Here is a 27,559-nt window from a genome sequence, read left to right on the forward strand (position 1 = left end):
CACCACAGAAAAATAAATAAACAAAGATATGTTTAAAAATAAATAAATAAATAGATGCAGTTTTATAGTCACAGAACGATACAAATCAGGACCGTCCAAGGGGAGGGGCACGCGGGAGGAGGTCTGGAGGATTCCAGCTGTGGCGCTTGCGGGGCTCTCTCTGGGGAGCTGGGACACACAGGACAGTTGGCTCGAGGGTCTGCAGGTCCTGCGTCTGCAGAGGCAGTCAGCGCAGATCATGAATATTCCAGAAGCCAGGCTCTGTAGCATACGCCTATGATCCCAGCCAGAGGAGCAAAAGTCACCCGATCACTGGGGGCTGGTGGTGTGCAGGAGCAGGGCCGCGGGCCAGCTGGGTCCCAGCCTGGGGTGCCACCCAACATGGCTGCTCCCGTGTTGATCCACCAAGTGGGTTTCCCCTCCAAGAAGCCACGAGGGCGATTAGCAAGCTCAGGAGGAGAGGCGGGGGGCTTTCCAGCATGTCCCTGTCGGAGCTGTGGTTTGGAGTCCAGTCGGGCTCCACGCGGCTGCCCAAGCTGACGCCCAGCACCCTCGGGCCAGCCTTCAACACTCGCTTCTGGGAACTGGGGGGAATCGGGCTGGCCATGCTGGACCCCAAAGGGAAACTGGAACCTGAGAGTCTTGCTCCTGGGCAGGGCAGGGAGAAGCAGACCCAAGACCCCCTTCCTAGGCTGGGCGCCCTGACCTTGACCAAGTGTGTCCTCTGTTCTTCAGACCAAGGTGACGGCACTGGACGGGAAGCCCGTGGGGGCCCAGTACCTGCCCAGTTACCTCGCCCTTGGCAGCTGGTACTCCCCCAGTCAGTGCCACCTGCAGTTACAGCCGCCCTCGCGTCCCCTGCAGGTAAGGTGTCCAGGAGCCCCCCTTCCTCGCAGCAGTACCCCTGAGCTCCGGGGACTTAACACTGAGGCCCGTGGGGCAGGGGTTCTCTACCCCTCCAGCAAGGGCATAGTCTGTGGAATAAACCGCACCATCTTTTATTCTGGGTGGACCTAGGACGGTTCCACCGCTGGAGTCTTCCTGTGCAAAGGCCCTGGGGCTTTCTCCACCCAGAAACTCGCAGATATGCTAAGTGCAAAGACAAGATGAGCATGGAGTTGTGTCTCACGTTAGTTCTTCCCGGGTCTGTTGTTATGAGTGGGTAGTCTTAAAAAACTCTATTAAATCAACAGACTTAATTTTAAAAGGAATTTCAGGTTTAAAAGGTGTCCAGTGAACAGTACCAAGAGTTCCGTGCACCCCTCTGCCCACCCTCCAGCGTCCCTGTTATTGACATCGTGAGTGAACGCGATGCACATTGCAGTTGATGAACGGGTATCGATACGACATCATCAACTAACGCCCACAGCTTACATGGGTCACTCTTTGGTTGAACATTCTATGGATCTTGGCAAATGCGTGACGCCCTGTCTTCACCGTCACAGAGTCATCAGATCAGTTTCCCGGCCCTAAAGTCCCCAGGGCTCCAACCATCCGTCCCTGCCCGCCACTCAAACCCCTTAGTGTGTCTGGCCTTTCCCCAGAGTGTCCTCGAGCTGCGTTTGCAGGGTGTGGCCTCGGAGGTCGGCTGCTTCCACTTAGCCAGGTGCCTTGGTGGCTTCTCTGTGTCTTTGGTGGCTTTGGGGCTCATTTCCTCCCATCATTGAATTGTGTCCTTGTACGGATGGTGTGCAGTGGGTTGTCACTCACCTGCTGAGGGATATGTGGACGTGTGTGGGGGTGTGCACGTGTGCATGCACACATGAGTTCACATATGTGTGCACGTATACTTGTGTCTGGATGTACATATGCACACATATGCTTACTCCTGTATGCACACATGTTCACTTGCCTGTTGAAGGATATATGCTTCCCGTTCACCCTCAATGGAAAATGGGATAGATACGTGGGTGTGTGCATGCGTGTGTGTGTGAGTGTCCACAGCGGCCCTCTGTACCCATGAATGCTGTATCCAGGGGTTTTACAGATTCAGCAAACCTCAAATCAAAAATAGGTGGGGGAGCTGGGGCCGTGGCTCAAGCGGTAGCGCGCTCGCCTGGCATGCGTGCGGTCCGGGTTCGATCCTCAGCACCACATACAAACAAAGATGTTGTGTCCGCCGAAAACTAAAAAATAAATATTAAAATTCTTTTTCTCTCTCTCTATCTTAAAAAAAAATTCATTGATCACATCCAAACTCCCTCTTTAAAAAAAAATATATATATATATGTATATGTGGGGGAGCTGGGGCCGTGGCTCAGCGGTAGAGCACTTGCCTGGCATGTGTGAGGCCCTGGATTCGATGCTCAGCATCACATAAAGATAAATAAACAAAATAAAGCTTTTGTGTCCATCTACAACTAAAAATATTAAAAAATATTTTTAGGAAAAAGTGCATTGGCGCTAAGCACATACAAACGTATTTTCTTGTCCCCATCTCCTGGGCAATACGGCCTGGCAACTGTGTACGCAGTATTGATGAGATTTTCTGAGTGATCTGGAGATTAAAATTAAAGTCCCCGGGGTGGGGGGATGTAGATTCTGTGCCAATCAAATGCCATTTTACACGAGGCATTTGAACATCTGCACACTTGGTTATGGGGGGTCCCCAAGGGTATTGAGGGGCAAACTTGTGTATCTAGATAGAGATCCTTCCATAGAAGAGGGAAGAGCCTGGACTCACAGAGGAGCACCTGTGTGTGTGTGTGTCCCCTCTGTCCGTGTCTATGTGCAGAGTACGTCCCTCAGGAGTGACCGGCTGTGTTGGTATGGTCAGGATCTCTGTATCTGTGCATACATGTGCACCTGTGCCTGAGTGTGCAGTCACACAGATGTGTGCACGTTCACACCCACGTACGTGTCGTTGCCACCACCGTCAACTCCGTGGCCACAGGCGCCACTCTCTGGCTTTGCCGGGGCCGAGTTCCTGGCGGGCCCCCAGCTGGAGTGGCACCCCAGCCTTGGCAGAGGCTCTGTCCCTGATGGAAACCAGTCGCCTCGGTGGCTGCCAGGCCAGGCCCGTCCACACCCCCTCGCTCCTCTTCCAAGGGTGGAAGGACCCACGGGGCGCAGCTCACAGGAGTCATGGCGCCAAGGCTGCCCGTTCCCAGGGGCTGATGGCCCGCTGCAGGGGTGGCAGGGAGACTCGGATGGGACTGTGCCCGCCTGGAGGGACACGCTGTTCTTTCTGTAATGCTGTCACACAGCGGTGCCGGGTGGGACCCTGCTGGTGGCCTCCCTCTCGGGGGCAGGCGGAACCTCGTGTTCTCGCAGCCTGACCGTTGTCCTGATTAGGTGAGGACTTGGCTCGGCCTTGGGATTCTGCTCTCAGGGTGTCACCGCCCCCCGCCTGACCCAGATCAGCATGTCCCAGCTCCCCTGCTCCCCGCTAGGCTGCCACCAGGGGCCCAGGGACAGTTTCCGGGCACTGAGGGCAGATGTGCTAATTAATGCTTGGTCCAGGGGCTCAGCTGGCCTCTCCTGGCTCTGGCACGGGGCAGAGTCGGGGGCCTCCATCTCCCACTTCTCAGCACCACCCCAAGCTGTGTCCCTGTGTAAATGCAGCTGTCACCTGGACTTTCAGGGGTCGTGGGACCTGGAGGGCAGCAGCTGTGAGTGGGGGCAGCCTCGGGGTCAAGTGCTGCGGGGTCGGCCGTCCTGGCTGCGAGTCCTCCCCGGCTCTCACGGATGTCGGGCAAGGGACCGAGCCTCGGTTTCCCTTCTGGAAATCCGAGGCTTATGACAGGAGTTAAGTCATCGAGTGGACATGGGAGAGAAGCCCAGCCCTCGGCTGAGATCCGCACCCAGGGAGTTAGGTACTGCCCACCAGGGAAGGGCCCCTGAGCCTCAGGGCCCAGTTTTCATTAGGGCTCAGTTGTCCACCCGACCGTCCACCTGGAAGGCTGCCCCGGGCTCCTGTCCCCCGAGAGGTCAAGCTGATAACACTGGGCCCAGGACGCTCACATAGTGACTGAAGACCCAGGCACTCACTGGCCTTCATGCCAGGCAGGTCACTCCAAGGGCCGAGGGGACGGCAGGAACTGCAGAGGCCACATCTCCCTCGAGCCAGGCTCTGGGACCTCTCACCCTGGGCTTCGCGCTGTTGTCACACTGGTCAGCACACTGGACGCCAGCCAGCACTGGCCCAGGAGGGTCTGGTGCGGGGCTGGCTCTCCACCCTCTGGTCCCTGGGGGGGGGCTGTGACCTGTGACCTTGACGCTGCCGTCTCCCCTAGGTTGGGGAGGAGGCCCGTTTTTCTGTGCACTCTACGTGTCCCTGTAACTTCACCCTGTACTACGAGGTGGCCGCTCGGGGCAACATCGTGCTCTCCGGCCAGCAGCCCGCCCACATCACCCTGCAGCGGAGCAGGCGGGCGGCCCCGGCTCCGGAGAAGCCCATTCGCTTGACGCACCTTTCGGAGACGGGTGAGTTGGGCAGCGGGAGAAGGTTCCTGCTCTCCTCCCTGAGCCACCGAGACAGGAGCCCTAGCAAGGCAGGGCGCGGCCAGGGCCAGGGGATGGGCGTCTGCTGGGGTGGTGGGCACGTGTCTCCAGGCAGGGGTGCGGAGGTTCACTGAACCTGGGGACCTGCTGGCTCTGGGTGTCCGTAGGGACAGGCCGGCCGGCCATGGGGGCTCCTGCACCACCCGGGTGGGCCTGGAGTCTCCTTGCCCAGGCCATCCCTGCCTGTCGGCCCTTCCCCACTCCCCGACTCTACTCCCAGGGGCTTCCCAGCCCCTTCCTCTTCTGCCCAAAGCAGGGTCCCAACCTGGGCACTGTGGACACCTGGGGCCAGGTTACTCTCTAGGGTGGGCCGTCCTGAGCACCGTGGGCTCGATGCCAGGAGTCCCAATCCCCACCCTAGTGTGACGACCTAAACGTCTCCACCCATGGCCAACATTCTTGGGGGTCAAGGTCACCCAAGAGAGGGAGAGAGAGAGAGATAAAAGAATGGATGAGTAGAACAATGGATGGGTGGGTGGGTAGAATAATTGATAAATGGGTAGACTGAGAGATCAATAGGATGATGGGCAGCTAGATGGGATGATGGGTGGATGATAGACTGATTGATACAGACAGGGTCTCTTGAACTAAGGCAAAATTTCTCGGCCTCAGCACCACTGACACTTGGGGCTGGATCGTTCCCTGGGTGGCTGCACGGAGATGTCCCCTCACTGTAAGGTGGACATGTGTATTCTGGAACACCTCAGCAGACGTATACGATCCTTTATAGAATGTGGGTTTTGAGGGTCTTTACCCCGGGGGAGGGAGTGGGAGGCTCAGTTCAGGTCAGCCAACAATGGCATTCAGGTCTACAGCTGGTCCCGGGCCCCAGAGGGACAGGGACAGTCTCAGGGAGGGGGTCAGAGGCCAGGGGTGTCCTGGGGGTCTGAGATGGCACTGCCTGAGCAACTTGAGAGACTTTGCTGCTGATGGAGAAGGTGGTGGGTGACTTGGAGCCAGAACCGTGCTCCTGCAGAGACAGGAGAGTTGGTGGCAAGCCCAGGTCACCCTGGGCTGAGCTAGTGGGTGTGGTCAGCGTCGGCTGGGGATGAAGCCTGGGAAAGATGCTTCGGTGCGTGGGAACGGGAGCTGGTGTGGGTGGGCTGAAGCAAGGTCAGATGGCCAGAGTCCCCCGAGAGAGGCTGATTCACGGCCTGTCCCACTCTGGACCCATCTCAGAGCCCCCTCCTGCCCCAGCCGCCGAGGTCAACGTGTGCGTGACCTCTCTCCGACTGGCCGTGACCCCCAGCATGGTCCCGCTTGGCCGCCTGCTGGTTCTGTACGTCAGGGAGGATGGAGAAGGGGTCACCGACAGCCTCCAGTTTGCAGTCGAGAATTACTTCGAAAACCAGGTAGAGCGCAAGTGCCACTGGGGCTTCTCAGGGTGGTGGCTTGGGTGACAGCTGGGACCCGCTCCACCCAGTGACACAGGCATGGCTCTTATGGGACTATCGTCAGGTGCCACGTAATGGACGTTTTTGATCAGAGACAGACCATGTGTACCATGGTAGTCTGCAAGAACTGTTGGGACTGAAAAGTTCCTGTCAACGTCGTAGCTGCCCTAACGTGGTGACACGGTACTCCATGTTTGTAGTGATGCCGGTGGAAACAATCGGCTGTGCTGCTGGCATTTCAAAGCACAGCATGGACACCTGCATACTGTCCAGGGTACCAGGCAATGACAATAGTGACTGTTACTGGTTTACGCATTTCTATAGTTGGGGTTTTTTGGTACCAAGGATTGAACCCAGAGGTGCTTAACCACTGAGCCACACTCCCAGCCCTTTTTATGTTTTTGTTTTGAGACAGAGTCTTGCTAAATTGCTGAGGCTGGCTTTGAACTCAAGATCCTCCTGCCTCAGCCTCCCGAGGTGCTGGGATTACAGGCGTGGGCCACCGTACCTGGCTTGTACTAGTTTTTAATATCATTTTGGCGGGTTGCATCTTCCACTTATAAAAGTGACTTGTCGTAAAGCAGCAGCCCTGGGACGTGGGCAGCGGCCTCAGCCGTCCTGTGTATGCTGCGTCCCTGGGACATCCTTTTCTCCGGGGCTTGATTTAGTCTCCTTTTGCTTTGCTCATCGTGTCCCGAGGAGTGACAGGTTGTTTCACATCTATACCCCACGTAGCCTGGGTATGTAGCAGGCTGCGCCATCTAGGTGTGTGACTGCACCCAGGTCACTTGCCCAAGGGTGAGGGTAGTGGTGAGCCTGTGAGCCTGACGCTGTCCTTAGGCACGGCTGTGATTGGAGCACTGGTAGCTGAAGTGCTTCCACATGGAGGTGACCTTCCTTCCTACCCTGCAGGGAGAGAGCCAGCTGTTCTGCCCTCCCCTGGCTCCCGCCCTGTGAGACAGCCCTCATGTCCCCAGCCCAGCTCAGCCTCTGGTCCCCTCTCCCTGCAGCCTTGAAATGAGCTCCAGTGTGTGCTCAGCCGGCACCTGCCTCCCGGTTCTCCCCATCCCTGGACCCCCTGCCCATCACAAAAGGACGAGTTCTACTTGGGTAGGGGGACAGGGTCCCAGCTGGGCTGGCCAAGCCCGAGACTCCCCGGTGGGCACTGGGTGGACAGGTGGAGGGGAAGAGAGGCCTTGGACTGGACCGGCTCTTGATTTTCCCGCTGTTTCCAGGTTTCACTGACGTATTCGGCAAACGAGACCCGTCCCGGGGAGGTGGTGGACCTCCGGGTCAGGGCCGCGAGGGGCAGCTGCGTGTGCATTGCCGCGGTGGACAGGAGCGTCTACCTGCTCGGGTCTGGGTTTCGGCTGACTCCGGCCCAGGTGAGCGGTGGCTTGCCCTTTCTCCCCTTCCTCTCCCAGGAAACGTAGAGCTGGTCGTGGGTCTGGATTTGCTTTCTCCGCGGGGTCCGTTTCCCGGGGAACCCGCGGGGGCCTGGTAAATCCTTGTCGCTGCTTTTGCGCACGTGCAAGATGCTGGGCAAAGTCCTCAGACCCGAGAGAAACGACGCCGGCTCGGGTCCTGTACCGCTGGCCCCACTGCCCATCTGCAAATGGACCATTACTATCAACAACCACCGCTGATGATTGTCACGACGTGACACACAAGTGGTCCCTGACTTGCTGGTTGAACTGACGGCTTTTCAATTGGGGGATTGTGGAAAGCAATGCGCAGCCGGTAGAATCCGAACTTGGAGTGGTGAACTCGGACATTTCCCTGGGTCAGCGACGTGGGGTCAGGTCCCCTCTTCCGACGCAGTGAGCGCAGTGGGAGAAAGCGCCCACCCTGCCGCGCGCCCCGGGGCTGAGCTGGGTCTCACTGTGGACCCGTGGTACTTTCTACCTGCCTCGGCTTTGTCCGAATGTAAGCCCATCGGACGTCAGTGAGCGCGTCCATGTGACAGGAGGCTGGGGTGGACACCTGTGCCACCCACGACGGACGGCCTACTTGGGACTGGACACGTCAGCTGACGCAGGCCTGTCCCCCTCTGCCTGCAGGTTTTCCGGGAACTGGAAGACTACGACGTTTCCGACGCCTTCGGTGTGTCCAGGGAGGACGGAGCGTCCTGGTGGGCGGGGCTGACCGCTCGACGGCGCCGGCGCTCCTCTGCCTTCCCGTGGCCCTGGGGTGTCACCAAGGACTCGGGATTTGCCTTCACCGTAAGGAGAGGTGGTTTGGTCTTTCCACACTGTCTGAGCCCCGCTCGTGAGGGGACAGAGGGTCTGGGGATCCAGAAAGAGGGCCGAGCCCAAGGCCCCAAACCCTCCTACCACGTGGTTCTCTCCTGCAGCTGAGCTCTCCCGAGGGGCAAAGCAGCACAGTCACGCGTTGCTTAGTGACAGGGATAGTTCTGAGAACTGCGTCTTTAGGTGGCTCTGTGCTGGTTCTGGGGGCTGCTCACACACTGAGGGTACAGCCTATGGTGCACCTGGGAGTGTTCAGGACACAGTCTGTCGCTCCTGGGGCCACGATGAACAAAACCACCTGAGGTTAAACCAAGCACAGATGCCACAGAGAGACGCGGTCAATAAGAGACGGCGGAGGCCACTGCCAGTGTGACCTGGCATTCTGTTAACAGTGAACGGCTTTTACAAGTAGATGGAGCCTATGCTAAAATGACATTGTGTGCTCAGCACACGAACTGGCAGCCATTGGTTTATTCTTGTTATGGAGCCGTGTGCACCGTAGGTAGTCCTGTGTGCTGTGCTTCTACGCAGCAGGCAGCACAGGGTCCCCCACACCCAGGTTAGGAGGCTGGACATTGCAATGGCCACAACGTCTCATCTGACAGTGTTTGGCCCACTGTTGACCAGATTATTCTGATGTGGGGTACGACTGTATGTTTAATTGATTGGGCAGATGGTAACTTGACTTATGGACCAGTATGTGGAGGGTGCTAGGTGGGAGGGAGGGAAACCGTCTCCAGGGAGTGGCAGGGCCCGGTTGCTCCTAGCTCTGCCCGACTTGGGTTGTTTTGGTGTGTACCTGGCAATGCTCAATGAGGGGAGTGGCTGTTCTCAGGCAGCAGGTCCTAACTGCCCAGGTGCCCTTCAGGGTCACACAGATCCAGAGAGGGTTAGTGGCTTGGAGGGTGCATTTAGGATTTTATTGGCATTAAGATTGGGACGGGCAGCGGGCATGGTGCCACATGCCTGTAGTCCTAGAGGCTCAGTGGGTGCTCCTGGGTTCGATTCCTAGTACAGAAACAGACAGACAGACATTCAGACCTGAGGTGGAGCCCTTGCCTAGCATGCACATAACCCTGGGTTGAACCCGGCTTGGGAAAAAGTAGAATGAGTCTTCTCATCCACCAAGTTGCTCCCAATAATCGCCACAGTGACAAAGATAACAAGTAATCGTTGGCATACAAAGTCACCAGCCTTTGGCCTGGACCACACACTGTCAGGTTGATATTTTTTCTAATTCTTAGACCATAAAACTCACCATTTTAAAGTGCACAGTTCAATGGCCCTCGGTTCATTCCTTGGCATGCAACCGCCAGCTCCGTCCAGACCCAGAACACCCCAAAAGGGGGCCCGTCCCCGTTAGCAGCCCCAGAACCCCCTTCCTATCTCTGGATTCCCTGGACTGTTGTTTCCCATCAGTGGACTCCCACAGGTGTGGCCTTTTGTGCGCGGTCCAGCCAGGCTTGGCCACAATTTAGATGTGCTATCGCTCTGCGCTGGATGGTCCCTGGGTTTGTACCTCCTCAGCCGGTTCCACCAAGCCCAGAGAGGACTCCCTCCCTGAGGTGCCCATCAGTGAGGTCGGGCCAGTGGCCACGGGGTGATGGGGACTGTCATTCGCTCCCCTTTGCTCCTGGAACCATCAGCATCCACTTCCCCACCACTGTTGGCCGTTGTCTGTTGCCAGGAAACAGGACTAGTGGTGATGACCAACAGGGTCAGCCTGAACCACCGGCAGGATGGCAGCCTCTACACCGACGAGGTTGTCCCGGCTTTCCAGCCCCACACAGGGACCCTGGTGGCCGTGGCGCCTTCCAGGCAACCCCCCAGGTAATGGCCTATACCTTGAGCAAGGTGTCTGACCCTGGGCACTGATGGTGTTTGGGGCTTGTCACACTCTGGGTTGCTGTGACAGGATACCTTAGGCTCGCTCACACTCTGGAGGTGGGGAAGTCCGAGATGCAGTGTCTGGTGCATAGGTGGTGCCTTAGCAGGCACTTGTCCCATTCAGGAGGGTCAGGAGGGCTCCACCTTCATGACGTAAGCACCTGCCAGAAGCCCCACTCCCTAAAACCTTGAAGGATAGGGTTTCCACATACGAATTTTGAGGGCACATAAACATTCAGTCCACTGTAGAGCTGGCTGATCATCTCCTGGGGGCTAGGAGCTGGGGCACCTCTCCCAGTTCTTGGCCTTGCCCCAGTGCCTGGGAGCGAGGGTAGAGAAGAGAGAAGCAGATGCCTCAGGGGTGCTGGCTGGTCTGAGAACAGATTGTCCCACTTTCAGGAACTCTGCTTAGAAAATTCTTTCTTTTGTTCTCTCTCCTTCCTCCTACCCTTCCTTTCCTTCCATTCTCTCATTCTCTTTCCTTTTCCCCTCCAATTGTGTTTTCTCAGGTTAGACACCAATTCCTTCCTTCAGTCTTTCTCATATCAGGGCTATGCCTTTAGAGGACTATGAATTTTCCTGTGAATACGACTTTGGCTGCATCTACTTGGCACTATGAAACATTTCCAGTATTGCTTGTTTCCACATTGTTTCTAACTGGTGGAATGATTCTGTTTTGGAGTCATGACTTGTTCAGAAGTGTTTTAAATTTTCAAATGATTTTCCCCCCATGATTATTCTTATGTGTTTTCTAAATTCACAAACAAGCATTTGTAGCCTGTATGCTATCCATATTTTGGGTCTAATTTGGGAGACTTTCTCTATGACCAGTTTTTGTAGATGCTTTTTATAAAAAAAACTCTTATTGAAAAGAGTTTCCAAGTGCCCAGTCATTGAATTCTGGGTGCTCAGTGCACACTTGAGGTCAAACCCGGTGGTGATGGTGTTCAGATCCTCTCCATCTCTGTCCATTTCGTGGTCTGTTTACAGTACCAATTACTGAGTGAGCAGATTCACAGCTTTGTCCCAGAGTCAGGAAACCTCTCCTTCACAGGAAGTGACGTGACCTCCTGTTCCCTGTCCCCCCTTCTTCTTGGCACTTTATTCTTCTGTCTCTCCACCGCTCTGCCCACATCTCTTCTCTCCTGCCCCTTATTTACCCCCCACTCCCTTCTCAACCCCAGATCTCGGCCAGCCAGCTGTCCTGAGGACCCTGCCTCCTGGCTTTCTGTAGAGGATGGAGACGTGTGGCTGGAGAAGGGAGCGCAGGCCTGGCTGTACCCTCTCCTAGGAGGAGGAGAAGGGAGATGAGATGTGGCCAGTGAGGTCCACAGTGTGAGGTCTCTCCAGAGACTTGAGGGTGGTCCCCAGACCCTTCCACCCTTTTCCTGAGCCAGAGGTGGCCCAGGCGCTCTCCTTCCCTGGTGCATGGCTGTCCATGAAGCAGGTTTTCAAGTCCTCTCTGTACAGACCGGGAGCCTCTCGCCCCTGCCAGTCTCCTCCCGTTGGTTCCTGGGGGCCCTGGTCTTTCCAGCTGTCCCCACCTGGGCCACACATTTAGCAGGAGTGTGGCCAACAGCCTCCTGCTTTCCGGACTCCAAATCAGGACACATCTGGAAGCATTTCTAGGATGAGGGTGAATGAGGGAGGTGGAACATGGCCGAGGGCCTCCACCCACCGGCAGCCACCCTGGGGGCCCTCACCCACCCAAGTGCAGGATCCGGGAGCTGGGCTGGGAGCAGACACGGAAGTAGCTTCTTAGGGTTAGAAAGTCGCCAGAAATGCCTCACGCAAGAAGCGCCCAGGCCTCTTTGTAAATGGATGCGCATCCTTATTCTGAGGACAGGGTTTCCGATCACTGTATACCTTTGGCTAAAAAATCATTTTTAAACACTGTGAAAGGGTATCAATGAACCTTCAGTCTTCCTCCTACTCCCAAGCCCTCCGTTACTTTATTCAATCATAATCATGATGGATAACTTCTTAGATATCTTTTGGGCATATATAAGAATTTTTTTAAAAAATCTAATTGACTACTTTAACGTATGACATCTCATCATCCTATGTAGGGGGTGCCTATATAATGGATACCTATACAATTGTTCAATTTAAATTTTTTCAGATGTCCTATATCTAGGACCATGGGACATAATGGGTCAACAATATCTCTATTTTCCTCTTATTTTTTATGAAACATTCAGCATTCTCCTCTTTTTTTTTTTTTAGAGAGACAGAGAGAGAGAGAGAGCGTGAGAGAGAATTTTTAATATTTATTTTTTAGTTTTCGGCAGACACAACATCTTTGTTTGTATGTGGTGCTGAGGATCGAACCTGGGCTGCATGCATGCCAGGCAAGCGCGCTACCGCTTGAGCCACATCCTCAGCCCCATCTATTTTCCTCTTTTAAGTTAACAATAAGCCTTGGAGACTATTCCACATGAGTACCATGCACAACTGCCATTGATCTTGTTCATCAGTGTATAATATTCTGCTGATGAATATGCTAGTCCCCGTATTGATGGAGGCTGCCGTGTCCTCCCCTGTCTCTTTGCACACGTGTCTGGGGCAGTATCCTGGGTGTGTTTCTACAAGGGGTATTGCTGATAGAAAGAATGTGAGCATTTTTAATTTTTAGAGGTTGAGTAAAATTTTAAAAAGCACTTCTTTGTCCTTAAGGGCAGTGAGTTGTGAGGTTGCTAGGGCACAGAGGAGGACGAATAGAAGGTTCTCCACAGGAAAGAGGAAGGGGAGGGAGAGGGGCTCCGTGTGACCATGGGGAAGAACACGGCAGGGACATTAGTAAGGGGAGGGAGGGGGCGGTCCCCTTGTCCCTCCTACCTCCTGCATCCAGGCTGTGGGCCCCACTCTGGCCGGAGGTGGACTCTGCCCGGCGTTGGCCGCCTCACCTTCCGCTGTCCTGAGTAAAAGGTTGACCCTCCCGGGGGGAAGAGATCAGCTAGAAAGAGAAAGGAGTCCACGTGACCCCCATCGAGTCCAACGGTACCTGCCGGGCCCTCGAAGCCCATGTGAAAGTCTCATCAGGCCGAAAGCCACCTCCAAAGAAGGGTTTGTGCGCCCATGAAACTTTAACCACTTTTCCTCCTTTTAAAATTTTTATAGAGCAGAGAAGAGAAAAAGGACGTTCTTCCCCGAGACGTGGCTTTGGCGGTGTGTCAACGTCAGGTAGGCTCCGTCCCTCTCCTTCCCTGTCTTTTCCGGTGGACCCCAAGGCTCTCACTGAGTCCAGAGGGTTCCCTCCCGACCCCTTTGCCTGTGGACCTGCCCCTGACACCCCTGGGGTGACACTGCAAGTTCTTTTTCAACCCTCAAACCCAAAGCTGTTGAAGTCCCCCGGCCCCCAGTCCCCTGCAGCCTGGACATCTGCCCATGAGAACCGCAGTCCGCAGTCGGAGGGCTCCGGCTCCTCGCAGCTCCCTGGGGGACTCGGTGTGCTCTGTTTGCATAATGAGCTCATTAAGAAGACGACATTGCTGAACAGAACCTGAACTTGAACCCCCCTCCTCCCTCCTGGCCCCTCGGGGACTCGGCTCCTGCCGTGGGGCCGGCCGCTCTTTGCCCTATTCAGCTCCAGTTTCCCAGAAGCAGGATCCAGAGGCCCCGTCTCTGCAGGATGCAGGGGGTGCTTGTTGCTGGTGTCAGAGCGTCTAGCGAAGGTGGCCGTGCCTGGCCATGACACACCGGTCAGGCATGGAAGTCTGGAGCCCAGGACTGTTTGGCATGAACCAGCTGCTGGCCCAGGTCCTTCTGGGCACCGGGCACCGTGTCGCATGCTCAGCAGGACCAGAGCACAGCTGGGGCTCCCCAGGCCGCCTGCACGGATGTGCGTGTCCTCCTGTCACCAGCCCCCGAGACCGGAGGCCTGCGATTCCCAAGGACTGGACTCACCACCGCCTGCTGGGAAAGGGCCAACAAGGCCCTGAGCATTTAATGGCAGTTTGGCACAAACAGGGGGCGGCAGCTCGTCTGCCCACCCTAGAGGAACAGGACAGGCTGCAGGGCAACAGCCACCCGCGAGGAGTGAGCCAGGCGCGCCAGCTGGGGACAGGGTGCGACTCGGCTGCTCGCCGGCCAGCGGGAGGGGTGCCCTTCCCATTCTCAGACCTGGGGGGCTGCGACCCGGGGAGCTGGGCTCTGCGGAAGGCAGGCTCCTGGTGGAGCGGATCCCGGCTGCCGGGTTTGCTCTGGGGCCCAGCTACAAAATCATCCGGAGGATTCCGCTTGGCCGGGAGGCGGCCTGTGTGGAGCGCTTGGCCAGCGCGGCCCCAGCCCCGGCTCCCGTTCCTGGCATTGCAAGAGAAGTCTCTGTTTTCCGGGTGCTGGGTGACTTTTGGGGTGCCAAGGGTGGTCCCTGGAACAAGGCAGACAGGGTCCCCGGGGTTCCTGAGAGTCGGCAGGTGCCCCAGGAGCCCTGGGGCAGCAGTGGGGTCCGTCCTTCATGGATGCGGGACACAGGCCTGGGGGGTCCGGGGCCGGGGACCCTCTGGAGAAGGCAGGGAGGTGGGGCCCGAGCCCAGACGCGTAAGATGGACCAACAAGGGAAGGAAGGAGTCCAGGAGGGACCAGCAGGACAGCCTGGCAGCTCCCGCGTGGCTGGGGGAGGCGGAGGGCTTGAGGCCACTGGGCTGGGTGACGGACCCGAACCAGGGATTTGGGCCTTGGGACGTCCCTCCCCGCTGTTGGCCGCAGCGAGGATGAATCAGAGGGACAGGTCTGAGGCCAGGAGGGGCCTCCTGTGGGGCCCAGGGAGGGACTGGACGATCTCCCTTTTTTCCTCCCTGTTTTTTGAAATCGTGGAAAGACACGCATCACATAAAACCGACCGTCGCGCCGTCTTCAAGCGCACAGCTCAGTGGCATTAAGCTTCCACATCCTCGAATGACCGTCACCACCGTCTCCAGGACTCTTGCAAAACTGACACTCTGTCCCCATTAAACACTCCCCCGTCCCTCCTCCCCAGCCCCTGACGTCCGCCACTTCACTTTCTGTCTATGATGGTGAGGACCCGGGGACTGTGGATTAGTGGAACCACGCGGTATCTGTGACAATGAGCACATGACCCCCCTCCTTCTGACAAGGCCGCGGCAGCAGGAGTGCTGAAGAGGCCCCTCCCGGAGAACCCCGTGGCCTCGCACTGAGGCCGGGCAAGAGCAGAGCTAGCGGGTCTCCTCAGGTGCAGGGCACTCCCCGGGCATCTGGCCTGACGTTGGGGGACGACTTCCCTCCACAGACCTGCCAGATAGTCCCTCTTACCTGTAGTGCGTGACCCACAGTCACTGTGCCCCAAAAAAATTAAATGGAAAATTCCAGAAACAAAGAATTCCTAAGTTCACGGCCTTCTGAGAGGCGCAGTGGAATCTCTCACCTGCTCTCCCTCTGAGGGTGTCTCGGTGCCACTGGCCGTGAGCTCATGGGACGAACACACCACATACTAAATGAGGTGTCTTTGAACAAAGACACACATAGGTTGGGCGCGGTGGCGCATGGCTATCCTCCCAGTGACTCGGGAGGCTGAGGCAGGAGGATGGCGAGTTCAAAGCCAGCCTCTGCAAAACAAGGCTCCAAGCAACTCAGCAAGACCCTGTCTCTAAATAAAATACAAAATATGTCTGGGGAGGTGGCTCAGGGGTCGAGTGCCCCTGAGTTCAATCCCTGGTTATCCCCCCACCCAAAAAAAAAAACCATAAAACAAAATCGTGTATTGATTTGTCGACCAAAATGTGACCAGAGGCTGACAGGGACCTGACCCTCTATTTCTGGTAGGAGCCATGAGCCATTGTTTGCTAATTCGGAGTTCACGGTGGCTTCCCAGAACACAGCTAAGGGAAATCATGAGACTCTGTTGTATTATTTTCAGGCTTTTTTCTTTCTCATTATTTTCTTAACTGATAGAAGGATGGTGCGTACTTACAGGGCACGGCGTGATCACACCCGTAAATGTGCATCCACTGGACGTGTCCAGCCCCGCTAAGTGGCTGGGCCCGTCCATTCAGTAGCTTTCTCTCCCAAACCTTCCCGACCTTCCCCTCTCAAGACCTGTGTTCGAGTCACCTTGAGATCTGGCCATGTTTTTCTCAGAGCAAATTAGGGCTGAGGGGTGGCTTTCTCGGGTCACGTGTTCCCCTAGTGCCTTAAGTAGTTGTTTCTGAGCTCCCAGCCCCCACCCCAGACCCCCCAAGCCAGGTGGCCTGAGTCCATCCCCACCTGGCCCTGGTCCCTCTTGTCTCTCCACAGTGACCCGTCAGGGGAGGAGACCCTCAGTCTGCAGGTGCCTGACTCCATCACCAGCTGGGTGGGGGAGGCCGTGGGCCTCTCCACCTCACGGGGCCTGGGAATTGCCGAGCCCGCCCTGCTGAAGACCTTCAAGCCCTTCTTCCTGGACTTCACGCTGCCCCCTCTTGTTGTTCGTGGGGAGCAGGTCAAGGTCCCACTCAGTGTCTACAACTACTTGGGCACCTGTGCTGAGGTACCAACCCCCCAAATGCATGGCTTTTCCTATCTGCTGGGGGAGCAGGGGCGGGCCTTGTTGCAGTCAGGGTGCAGGGGTGGAATGGGACCTGGGTGAGGAACTGGGTGTCACAGCATCTCTGTTACCAGGGAGACGGGGTGAGATGGTGTCTTAGGCTGTTTTGCATTACTATGGCAAAATGTATGAGGCTGGATAACTTTAAAAAGAAAAGAGGTTTATTCTTTTCTTTCATTTTTTTATCTTGGTGCTGGGGATTGAGCCCAGGCCCTCTCACATGCTGAGCACACTCTCTCCTCTGAGCTATACCCCTGGCCCCAGGAGGTTTATTTTGGCTCATGGTTCTGGGGATCCAAGGTCAAAAGCTCGCATCTGGGGATGGTGGTGTGGAGCATCACATGGTGAGGGACGGGGACGGCTCCTCTGGTGTCTGCCTCTTCCTAAAAAGCCACCCACCGAAGGTCCCACCTCTAAACTCCATAGTTGGTTGTTTCTGCCCGTGACACCCCTCAGCCGGGTTACATGTCACCACTGACACTTGGCTGTTGAGTTTCCATCTTTCTCCATGGAAGAACTTTCTGGAAGAGGGATGTGGGAGATCTTGAGCATCCTTCAACCTGAGGGCGCTGAGGCTTGGGTCCAGCTGGCCTTTCCTGTGGCAGGATCCAGGCTCTGTCACCTTAGCTCCTCCTGTGTCCTTCCCTCTGTGTCACACCTTGATGCCTGTGCACCCCAAACTCAGCTTCTGCCCTCACCTTGTGGTCCAGCCTTTGCCTGAACCCAGGCTCCCGCGAGTGCTGGGCAAGCACCCCCCACTGACCACAGCCGCTGTCCACCACTGAGCACACCCCCAGCCCCTTTGCAGCTCAGAAAGAACAGACACCAAGTTCCAATGACAGCTGAGCCGGCCGGGGCCAGGGGTCGCTGGCGTCTTGCTTAGCCTGAACCCAGCAGGTGCTCCCGGTTGGCTGGCTGGACAAATGGACGTGGAGCGAGAGCTCCTCTAGTCTGGGAAGGCTTTAAACACGTAGATGCACATGCAGTGCACACGCATTCAGAAGGCACAGGCACGCACCTGTACGGTGGAACGTGGGCTGCACACACATGCTCACAGCAACACAAGATGCACACACCTGCACCCATATGCACCCACATGCACCCACATGCATGCCGGTGTGTGTGCACCCTGTGCTTGCTCAGGCTGAGCACGTGTGCACCAGAGACACACGTGTGCACACACACAGCCATACTCTTCCCCAGGGAGCCCTGGGGTTGGGGAGACAGTCAGAGGGAGCCCCGTGGGAGCCTGGCAGTGGGTCGGGTTGTCTCCATCAGGAGCCCCAGGGTGGTGTGGCGGGAGAGGCTGCCTTTGAAGCCCCCATGGTCCTGGGGGCTGCAGGGACCTGTGGGGACGCAGGGCTGGGAGAGGAGCAGGCCCAAGCTAGTCAGGGGCGGGCACAAGCCCGCAGCAGGGCAGCCAGACAGCGCCGGGGTTTGCCTGATTGGAAGTGGAAAGGGCCTCTGAGGACGGCGCGGCCTCTGGAGAGGGCTGGCAGGGCTGGACCTGCGGTGGACAGTGGGGGATGGAGGCCGGCCTGGATTCCAGGTGCCATGAGCAGTGCCGTCCCCGCAGGTGCACGTGAAGATCTCCGTGCCCAAGGGCGTCCAGCTGGCGGGGCACCCCAGCAGACGGCACCTGACCAAGGAGATGTGTGTGGCCCCCGGGGAGACGGGACCCACCTGGGTCGTCCTGTCCTTCAGCAACCTGGGGCTCAGCAACATCACAGGTGGGGACCCCATGCTCCCCTCCAGCCACCAAGGACTCCAGGCTCTGGCCCCACGGGGGCTATGGGGCGGATGGGCCAGCAGGTGAGGTCAGGACCGTCCCGAAGGACAGGACGGCAGCTGGGGCCAGCAGGACAGGGGGGCAGCTCTGGGGAGAGGGCCAGGGCCTCACCTGGGGGGCGCGGGGCTGTCGCGGTGCCAAGCCCACGTGTGCGCGTGTACCCAGAAATGCGTGCACACGCGCCCACACATGCACACGGCACCTGCACAGAGGCACACGCGTGCCTGACACAGGGGGAGGGAGGGGCAGCCCACCCTGGCGGGGACCTGCTCTGACAGCCACCAAATCCCCACAGCCAAAGCCCTGGCCTATGGAGACGCAGGCTGCTGCCGGGACGGGAGGCCCAGCAGACACGCAGGGGAGGGTCCCCCCGACAGGAGGGTCCCCGCCGGGGCGGATCACATCCGGCGCAGCCTAACCGTGGAGGTAGGCCAGGCCCCACCCGCGGGGCCAGAGTGGGCCCCAGCCCTGGGGGGGGGAGCAGCTAGGCACACGGTTGGAGCCACAGCCGGGCAGCACACGGGTCTGGATCAATGACTCAGGGACAGCTGGGCGGGGGGGAGCTCCTTGCTGGAGGACAGTGGCCTCTGGCCCCTCCTCGCAGAGCTGAACAGGTTGTGAGGTGGCCCTGCACTCTGGAGGGGCTGGAGGGAGTGACCCCGACCCCTGCCCGACCACTTTTGGGGGCCATGTGCGTGTCTCCTAGTTCTGCCCTTTTCCAAGGCAGTTTGCGGGACTGTGAGGTGTCCTGCAGCAGGGGAGTCCAAGGTCAGGGCCCGTGCAGACCTCCCAGGTGTGAACCCGGGACCGCCTCTTACCTGTGGGGCCCACAGGTGTCCTGGCTGTCCAGCCCTGCTGTGGATAACGCACGGGGTCTCGCTCCCCGCCGCCAGGGATGGGGACCAGAGACAGGTACATGGACGGCTCCCAGCCCAGAGAGGTTGAGTGAGTGGCCCCACGTCACCCAGCAGAGGGTGGATGTGCAGGGTTCTCTAGAGAAACAGAACCAAAGGGAGGCAGACAGACAGACGCATGGTTTCAGTAGACAATGGGCCACACGTATGACGGTGGTCCATACAATCACCACGTAGGGACGTCAGAGCAGCTGCAGCCTGTGTGTAAATACGCTCTATGATGTTTGCACAATGACAAGGTCGCCCAGGACACGTTTTTTAGAACATATCCCCGTTGTGAAGTGACGTGTGACCACATAGATCGGGGTTTACCATACATACATTCATACAGATGTCGAACGAGATTTATGATCAGGCCGCGGCCCACATGACTGTGGAATTGGAGCCGTCCCGTGACTTGTCCCCTGCGGTGTCGCTGAAGGCTTGAGAGCCATGGAGACAAGGGCGGGGATCCCGGGCCCGGGGGTCAGAGGACCAGCAGCACCGGGGGCAGGAAAAGAGTGAGGTCCCAGCCCAGGAAGATGGCGGGCAGAGGGGAGTTTAACCCTCCCTGCCTGGTTACCTTATTTGGGCCTCAGCAGGTAGCATGGTGCCCATCCACATTGGGGAGGGACTGACTCACCCCCAGAGATACACCCGGAAAGAGCCTCTAGCCACTCTGGCCTCCCATGACGTAGTCAAGGCGACACCTAGAATTAGCCATTGTGGAGGGAGTGGGGCCCACAGCTACCTTGGTGCAGCTATTCCTGTGTGCTAGTCAGCTTTCTGTGACTGTAACAAATACAGACGATCAGCTTATAAAGAGAAGAGGTTCATTGTGGCTCACGGTTTTGGAGGTTTCGGATGGCTGGGCCCCTTGCTTTGGGACCTGTGGCGAGGCTGTACATCACAGCAGCAGTGCATGGGGAAGCCGAGCCACTCACCTTATGGCTGGAAAACCAGAGAGAGAAAGATGAAGGGGCTGGCATCACCCTATCCCCTTCCAGGCCACACCCCCAATGACCTGAAGGCCTCCCTCTAGGCCCCACCTTTTAAAGGTCCCCTTACCTCCCCAAAGCCTTCATCACAGGGGCCTTTGGAGACATTCCAGACCCAAACTCTAGCAAACCTTTGAGGTCTGGGAGTTAAATTCTAGGCACCTGTTTTTTTTTTTTAGTTGATATGTAATATTCATACATATTTTCGGGGTAACAGTGTGATACTTTAGTCCATGGATACGATGTATAATGACTAATCAAGGAAATCAACATTTCCATCTCCTGATCCAGGACCCTTCAGACTCTCCTAGTTATTTGGATGTGTCGCGGACCATTGTGACTGTAGTTCCCCTTCTGTGCTTTGGAAAATCAGAACCTTCTTCCACCTCCTGGGCTTTGGTGTCCTTTACTGTCCCTTGCTGTCTCTTGCCTAACCACTGTCTGTGTCCCCTCCCTCCCCCTGTAGTGACCGCTATCCCGGTCTCTCCTCCCGTGAGATCAATGTTTTTAGCTTCCTCAAATGAACCAGGACGCCCGCCGTCTCTGCACCTGGCTTCCTTCGTTAACGTGATGTCCTCCAGTCCCATCCGTGTCGCTGCAAGTGACAGGACTCGCCATGTCCTCTGCCTGAATAGTCCACAGTGTCATGTCCACATTCCCTTTATCCCTGTATCTGTCTATGGCCCCTCGGCCGAGCCCGCATCTTGGCCCTTCTGTGAAACAGCTGATGGCCTTCTGGGCTCCCGGGGCACAAGACAGAGATGGGAGCCCAGGTGGACAGGCAGGAGACAGGACACGGGTACAGACGCGGTGGAGGTGGAGGTGGCCTGGGCCTTTCACCGTGCTCTTGGACGTCTGTCGGGGCCTCGGATCCCACAGCCTCTCTGCACAGTGCTCTGGGCACCCGGGGACCAGAGGGCAGTGGGGGGGGGCAGGGCTGGGCACGGGGAGCAGGCGAGATTTACGTGGCCACTTCACAGCGTGATGGCGAGGCTCTGTGTCGCCACCCGGACCTAGGAGGTGGGTGACCAGGTCACTCCTGTGTGCCTGTGACCCTGGTGTCACCCTGGGTTCCCCACAAGCCCCGGCAGCTCACTTGCACGGTCCAGACTCGGAGCTGCTGCCCTGGGAGTTCTGGACGCTCCTCTGTGCCAACTGTCCCCACCACCCCGTCCCTGCTCTCAGTTGCTCCATTTCTGTTTCAGCCTGAAGGGGCGCCGCGGTCCTACACCTACAGTGCTTTCTTCTGTCCCAACGGTGAGTCCTGTGCACCCACTGAGGAGCCACCGGGCCCCTCCCCTACCACACGGTGACAGCTCCTTCACTGCAAAGCCAGCGCCCCCTCCCCGGGGACATTGGGCACAGTGGTCAGGAGGTCAATGGTCTCCTAAGTTGCCAACGCTGGCCTGGATCTGGCAATCCTCCTGCCTCAGCCCTCTGAGCCGCTGTGGTTATAGGCACCACCACCATGCAAGGTCCTAGTGCTGCCGTGAAGCAGAGTCTTCCATTTTGGTGAAACCCAGCTCACCATCCTCCCTTTGGTGAATCACACTTTGTTGTTCCTGAGACATCTTCACGAGTCCTGTTTCCTTAAGGTTCTAAGTTTCTGGTCTCTAAACGGCAATGATCTATTTGGAGATGATTCCGGATACCTTGCAAGGTATGGGCCAGCGTTCATCTTTCTGCGCGTGGGTCACCAATTGCTCTGGCACCATTTATATGAAAGACTTTTCTAATGCCAGCTGCTTAGGAGGCAGGAGGATGACAAGGTCAAGGCCAGCCTGGGAAACTTAGCAAGACCCTGTCTCAAAAACAAAAAACCAAAAAAACGGCTTGGGGATGTGGTTCAGCAGCAGAGCGCCCCGGGTCCAGTCCTCTCTGTATGGAACGTCTTTGCTCCTTGTTGAAAGTCAGTAGCCCACATGTGCCTGGGTCCACTCTGGGCTCCCTGTTTCTGTTCCCTGGAAGCGTTTGCCTTTCCTGTGCTCTCACTTCGCGGTGACCACTGTAACTGTACACTGAGCCTCCATGCCCAGTGGTGAATCCTTCAACATTGTTCTTTACTGAAGCCGTTTGGGGTCCCCTAGGTCCTTTGCATTTCCAGAAAATTCGAAAGTCAGTGTAGCAACTTCTCTAGGATTTTGCTTGGATTTGCATTGAGTCCGCGGATCAGCTTGGGGAAGATCAGTGTGTCTGCAGCATTTCCTCCTGACCCCGTGGAGTCTGCTCTCCGTGGATCTGGGTCTTCTCTTGCTTCTATCAGCAGCCTGTGCACTTTCTGGCACCTTGCATGTCCCTAGCTGGAGTTACCCCGGGTGCCACCGTCAGTGCTGCTATTGAGCCACCATGTTTCTGCAGCTGTGTGCAGAGTCCTGGGGAGATTGCAACCCTGTCCGGTGGTCCCTCCTGTGCTCACCTCCTGTACTGACTTCCTATGCTCACCTTCTCTACTTATCTCCTATGCTCACCTCCTGTGCTCACCTCCTACTCGCCTCCTTGCTTGCCTCCTGTGCTCATCTCCTACTTGCCTCCTGTTTTTACCACCTGTGCTCACCTCCTGTGTTCGCCTCCTGTGCTCACCTCCTGTGCTCGCCTCCTAGCCTATGTGAGGGTGGCAGATTCCTCCAGGCTCCCTCTCAACTTCCAGCCTCCCTTCCTCCATCCAGAGAGACTCCACATCTCCACCCCCAACAAATATGAGTTCCAGTACGTGCAGCGGCCGCAGCGTCTCACCCGTTTCGATGTGGCCGTGCGAGCACACAACGACGCCCGTGTAGCCTTGTCCTCGGGGCCCCAGGACACAGCGGGCATGATCGAGATCGTCCTGGGGGGCCATCAGAACACCAGGTCATGGATTGCGACCAGCAAGATGGGTGAGCCCGTGGCCAGTGCCCACACGGCCAAGATCCTCTCCTGGGACGAGTTCAGGACGTTCTGGGTCAGCTGGCGCGACGGGCTCGTTCAGGTACCCGGGGCTGCCTGGGTGGGCACGGGAGCCTCGTGCCCCTCTGGTATCCACTGCTTCCTGTTCTGGGCCAGGCTCTGTTGGGGGCAGGGAAGAATGAGGGGAAACACAGGGCCCCTCAGGTGGCTCACAGTCTGTCTGGAGCTGCTTAAAAGAAAGAAAGAAAAGAAAAAAGAGAAGAAAAAGTAAGGGTGGTGGTGGCCAGGGAGACTGGGTACGAGCAGGTGAAAGGGGGCGCTTTCTGGGCCCAGGAAGGGGACTTAGAAAAGGAACAGCTGGCACAACGTTTGGGGGAGTGGCACAGCCAAGCTGGGCTTTGAAGTATGAATAGGAGTTCACCTGGTAAAACAGGAGCAGAGATGTCCCAGGTACAGGGAGCGGATCTGTAAGGCCCAGAAGTTCCTAGAAGCCCAGTGACAGGTGACCTCTGATGTCCCTCGCTGCTGACTCCCCGAGGACCCTGCTTCACACCGGGGCTGTGGCTGAGGCCCCTGACCATGTTCACAGGTGACGGAATGTCGCTGCATGCTTCCTGCCGGCGTCCAGTAGCCTTGGTCTCTTTTTCCAGGTTGGCCATGGTCCAGAGCCATCCAACGAGTCCGTCATCATGGCCTGGACCCTCCCGAGGCCACCGGAGGTCCCGTTCATTGGCTTCTCCACGGGCTGGGGCTCTGTGGGCGAGTTCCGCATCTGGCGGAAGATGGAGGTGGATGAGAGCTACGGCGAGGCCTTCACCCTGGGGGTCCCACGTGGGGCCATCCCTGGGTCTGAGCGGGCAGCTGCTTCCCTCACAGGTGTCTGACCACAGCCTGGCTTGGGGAGGGCGGGGGGCAAAGGGGTGGGTGGGCCAGATGGAGGCAGGAGGTGTGGGAGGAAGCTCAGGTGAGACAGAAAAGTGGAGAGGAAGATGGGACCCGAAGGAGGGTTATGAAGAAGCCGTCAGGTTGGGCCACAGAAGAGGCACAGGGGCAATGGCAGCCTTAGTGCGTCATGAGGAAGCTAAAGAAGAAGAAAAGGAGGTAGGTTCAGGGAACAGCACTTATCCCAGGGGGCCTATTGGCAGGGTCTGGGACAAAGAGGTCAAGGAGAGGACGTCAGAATACCGAAGGGATGAGAGAAAAGAAGACCAGAAATTTAAAGAGAGAGAAATAACATTATAATGCACTAATATTCCATAATATCCTGTGTGTACGAAACTTTAAAACAATCTAAATACTCATGGTTAAAGAGGAAACCACACTTAATAGTGGAAATTAGAAAAAAGTATTTAGAATGGCTAAATTGACTTCCTGACATTTGTGGGACGCAGCTAAAGCTGCACTTTGAAGATAATTTATAACCTTAAGATGCATCTATTTTAAAACCTAAAAAGAAAAAACATTCAAAAGAGTGAAAAACTAGAGAGTGCACATCCAAGTGACAGCTAGGAAACACAGAAGCATGTAGGAGAGAGAGGGCAGGTGGCCACCAAAGCCGGGACACCAGGCTGTCTGGGTGGCCCCACAGGGCAGCACCGGCAGTCAGAGGTTGGTGTCCAGTGTTGGAGCAGCTGGCCCCACCCTGGGAGAAGCCGTTCCTGTGCTCTACACTTGGGCACGGCCTCCAGCCTGCGGCCCCCCCCCCCGCAGGCGACGTCATGGGGCCCACCCTGAACCACCTCAACAAGCTCCTGCGCCTGCCCTTTGGCTGCGGAGAGCAGAACATGATCCACTTTGCCCCCAATGTCTTCGTCTTGAGGTATCTTCAGAAAACCCAGCAGCTCAGCCCTGAGGTGGAGAGGGACACCACTGACTACCTGGTCCAGGGTATGGGGCCGGCTGCCTGGGGGAGGGGGAGGGGGGAGGGGAGGGGAGGGGTGGGGGAGAGTGGGGGAGGGGGAGGGGAGGGGAGGAGAGGGGAGAGGGAGGGGGAGGAAGGGGAGGAGAGGGGGAGAGGGAGGGGGATGGCTCTGCTCACAGTGGGTGCAGCCTTCTGGGGGTGGCTACAGGCCAGGTGCAGTGGGCCAAGGAGGCCATTCAGGGCAGCCCCAGTCTGTCACTCTCCCCAGGAGCCTGGAGTTGTGCCGTTAGGATGACTCTTTATATTGGTGCTTGGCCACAGGAGAGCGAGTGTCTTTTTTTTTTTTTTTTTAATGGAGATCTTTATTTCACAACAAAAGTAATATAATCACATAATTTTTTGAATTTGGGAAAGAAAAGTTCAGTGTGGTCATTACAGTTGGCTCTGAGTTGACCCAATAGCTGCTGTTTGTGCCTAGAACAGTGAACATCTTCAGGAATAAATAGGACAGCGCTGGGCACCTTCCTTTCCCATGAAGGAGGCCCTTAGGGTGTGTGGCGGGCCGGGATCTGAGGCCTGTCCCCTCAATACGCCTTGGTCCCAAGAGGGGGCTGGTAGAAGCTGGGGCCTTCCTCCTGTCATGGGCACCTGCTCTGTGCTGTGCAGGACTGTCCCTCGCAGTGCCCCCGCTCCCCGTCTGTGTCATGAGGGAGTTAAGTTAGCTGATGGCAAGGTCCTGGGGTCTCCTGGGCTTTGCTTCTGCCCTTGGGCTGGAACTGGAGTGACCGGGGAGCCTGACCCAGATGGAGGAAGGACCCACGTGTGCCCAACCCAGAGCTCCCGGGCCCCACTCGGGGGAGGAAACAGAGGCACGTGGGCACCCAGGTTCCAGGGGCCAGACGGGGTCCCGACTCCTGGCTGTGAGGCTCTGTGGGCTCTGCTGCGCTGGAAGCCTCCACCAGGCTTTGGTGACCTGGAGTCACCTGTCATCATGGACAGGAAAGGGACACACGTGTGATGGTCAGCGTTCAGCTCCCAGATGGAAGCAGAGGGTCAGAGTCTGGCCCCAGGAAGCAGGCCATGGCCCTCAGAAAGGCCAGGCGCTCAGGACGTGTGGGCCTGGGAGGGGGTGGACACTGATCGAGGGTGCCACCTTGAGGTGGTGCATTTCATTGGTCACCTGGGCACCACTGAGGGCTGGCATGTGACCTCCCCACAATGCCACAGAGGCCGGTTAGAAAATGAGGCAGAGGTCACAGTGGCCCCACATGCAGGGGTGGGGCAGTCTCAAGAACCCCAGGAGTGTGAGTGTCAGTTTCAGGGACCCAGGTGTGGGTGTGGACAGTTTCAAGGACCTGACAAGTGGATTGGGGGCCATTTCCAGAGCCCTAGACGTGAGGTGGCATTGTGGGGGGGGGGGTGCCAGGCCCGGGCCCTGCAGGCAGCCCCGGGGCAGCTGTTCAGCAGAACCGGTCCCCTTCTTCCCGTAGGGTACCAGCGCCAGCTGACCTACAGGCACCAGGACGGTTCCTACAGTGCATTCGGGGAGCGAGACACGTCGGGGAGCATGTGGTGAGTCCCTCCCCACCCTGGGCACATGGACACTCAGGCTCTGAGACCTGGGGTGGGTGGCAGGAAACGCAATGAGAAACAGAGACAGCTGTGGTCCCTGCCTCGGGGTCCCCCCGGGGGGGGGGGGCAGGGTGGCCGGGGCTGGGCACAGCAGTGTCATTGCTGGGATTCTTTCTGCTGTTGTTACCATGGTGACCGGAGCCCAGCCCCTGCTCGCTGGCCCCTGGGTGCTCTGAGCTCAGGAATGGGGGTGATCCGGGGCAGGAAGAACTGGGCAGGGAGAGGTCATGGGCCAGGCCACGGCCCACTAGGGCTGGGGATGCCGGGAGGTGGCTGGTGAGCAGGGTCCCTGGCCTGGGGTGCCACCAGCACAGAAGGACCCACTGGGGGCTGGGCCAGCTGGCCACGTGCCCTGGGGTGCTCCGGCCTTGGCAGTCCTGGGCATCACCGTGGGGCCCACCCAGCCTGGGTCTCCCCTGCCAACCCTACGCCCCCACCCGGGCTCCTCTACGGTGGCCATAGAAACCGCGTCCCTCACCGACAGAGCGCCCGCTGCCCTCAGCAATGCTGGGGGAGAGCGGGGGACACGCCGCTGAGCCCTTTCCTGCAGGGGCCCAGCTTGGCCGCCTGCCCCCCACCCGAGAAACCTGTGTATGTCTGGCTGATCCCCAGAGGCCCCCAGGAGGTGACCCTGCTCGGTGACACCCCTAGCCCCACCGCATCCTCTTTCAGGCTCACAGCCTTTGTCCTGAAGTCCTTCGCGCAGGCGCGGAGCTTCATATTCATCGACCCCCAGGAGCTGGCCGCTGCCAAGGGCTGGATCATCCAGCAGCAGGGAGCTGACGGCGCCTTCCCCGTGGTGGGCAGGATCCTGAACAAGGACATCCAGGTGAGTGGCCTCGCGGCCTGTCCACCGCTCCTGCTCCTCGAAGCTGGGCTAAAGGAAGCGCTGGACTAAGGCTGGAGGCGGGGCTGGGCGCTGTGGGGGG

General features: G+C 57.6%; 1 protein-coding gene across 2 annotated transcripts in view; it reads left to right on the top strand.

Annotated features, from left to right (window-relative positions):
* The window catches only part of Cpamd8 (C3 and PZP like alpha-2-macroglobulin domain containing 8), a 65,581-nt gene that overhangs the window by 23,626 nt on the left and 14,396 nt on the right, over window positions 1–27,559 (top strand). The window contains exons 13-28 of one of the 2 annotated variants that reach the window (XM_058576566.1): window positions 736–864; window positions 4,236–4,425; window positions 5,683–5,855; window positions 7,133–7,282; window positions 7,958–8,119; window positions 9,834–9,976; window positions 13,154–13,216; window positions 16,286–16,517; window positions 18,151–18,304; window positions 18,659–18,789; window positions 21,460–21,511; window positions 22,921–23,219; window positions 23,788–24,013; window positions 24,848–25,024; window positions 26,489–26,570; window positions 27,303–27,459. In XM_058576566.1, coding sequence (XP_058432549.1) covers window positions 736–864; window positions 4,236–4,425; window positions 5,683–5,855; window positions 7,133–7,282; window positions 7,958–8,119; window positions 9,834–9,976; window positions 13,154–13,216; window positions 16,286–16,517; window positions 18,151–18,304; window positions 18,659–18,789; window positions 21,460–21,511; window positions 22,921–23,219; window positions 23,788–24,013; window positions 24,848–25,024; window positions 26,489–26,570; window positions 27,303–27,459 — 2,520 coding nt within the window. The remainder of the gene's footprint in view (window positions 1–735; window positions 865–4,235; window positions 4,426–5,682; window positions 5,856–7,132; window positions 7,283–7,957; window positions 8,120–9,833; window positions 9,977–13,153; window positions 13,217–16,285; window positions 16,518–18,150; window positions 18,305–18,658; window positions 18,790–21,459; window positions 21,512–22,920; window positions 23,220–23,787; window positions 24,014–24,847; window positions 25,025–26,488; window positions 26,571–27,302; window positions 27,460–27,559) is intronic. The other variant, XM_058576567.1, reaches the window with a different exon arrangement.

The sequence above is a fragment of the Marmota monax genome, unplaced genomic scaffold, assembly GCF_021218885.2.
Source record: "Marmota monax isolate L192 unplaced genomic scaffold, Marmota_monax_Labrador192_F-V1.1 WCK01_AAM20220418_F8-fsc00021, whole genome shotgun sequence".
NCBI classification, from domain to species: domain Eukaryota; kingdom Metazoa; phylum Chordata; class Mammalia; order Rodentia; family Sciuridae; genus Marmota; species Marmota monax.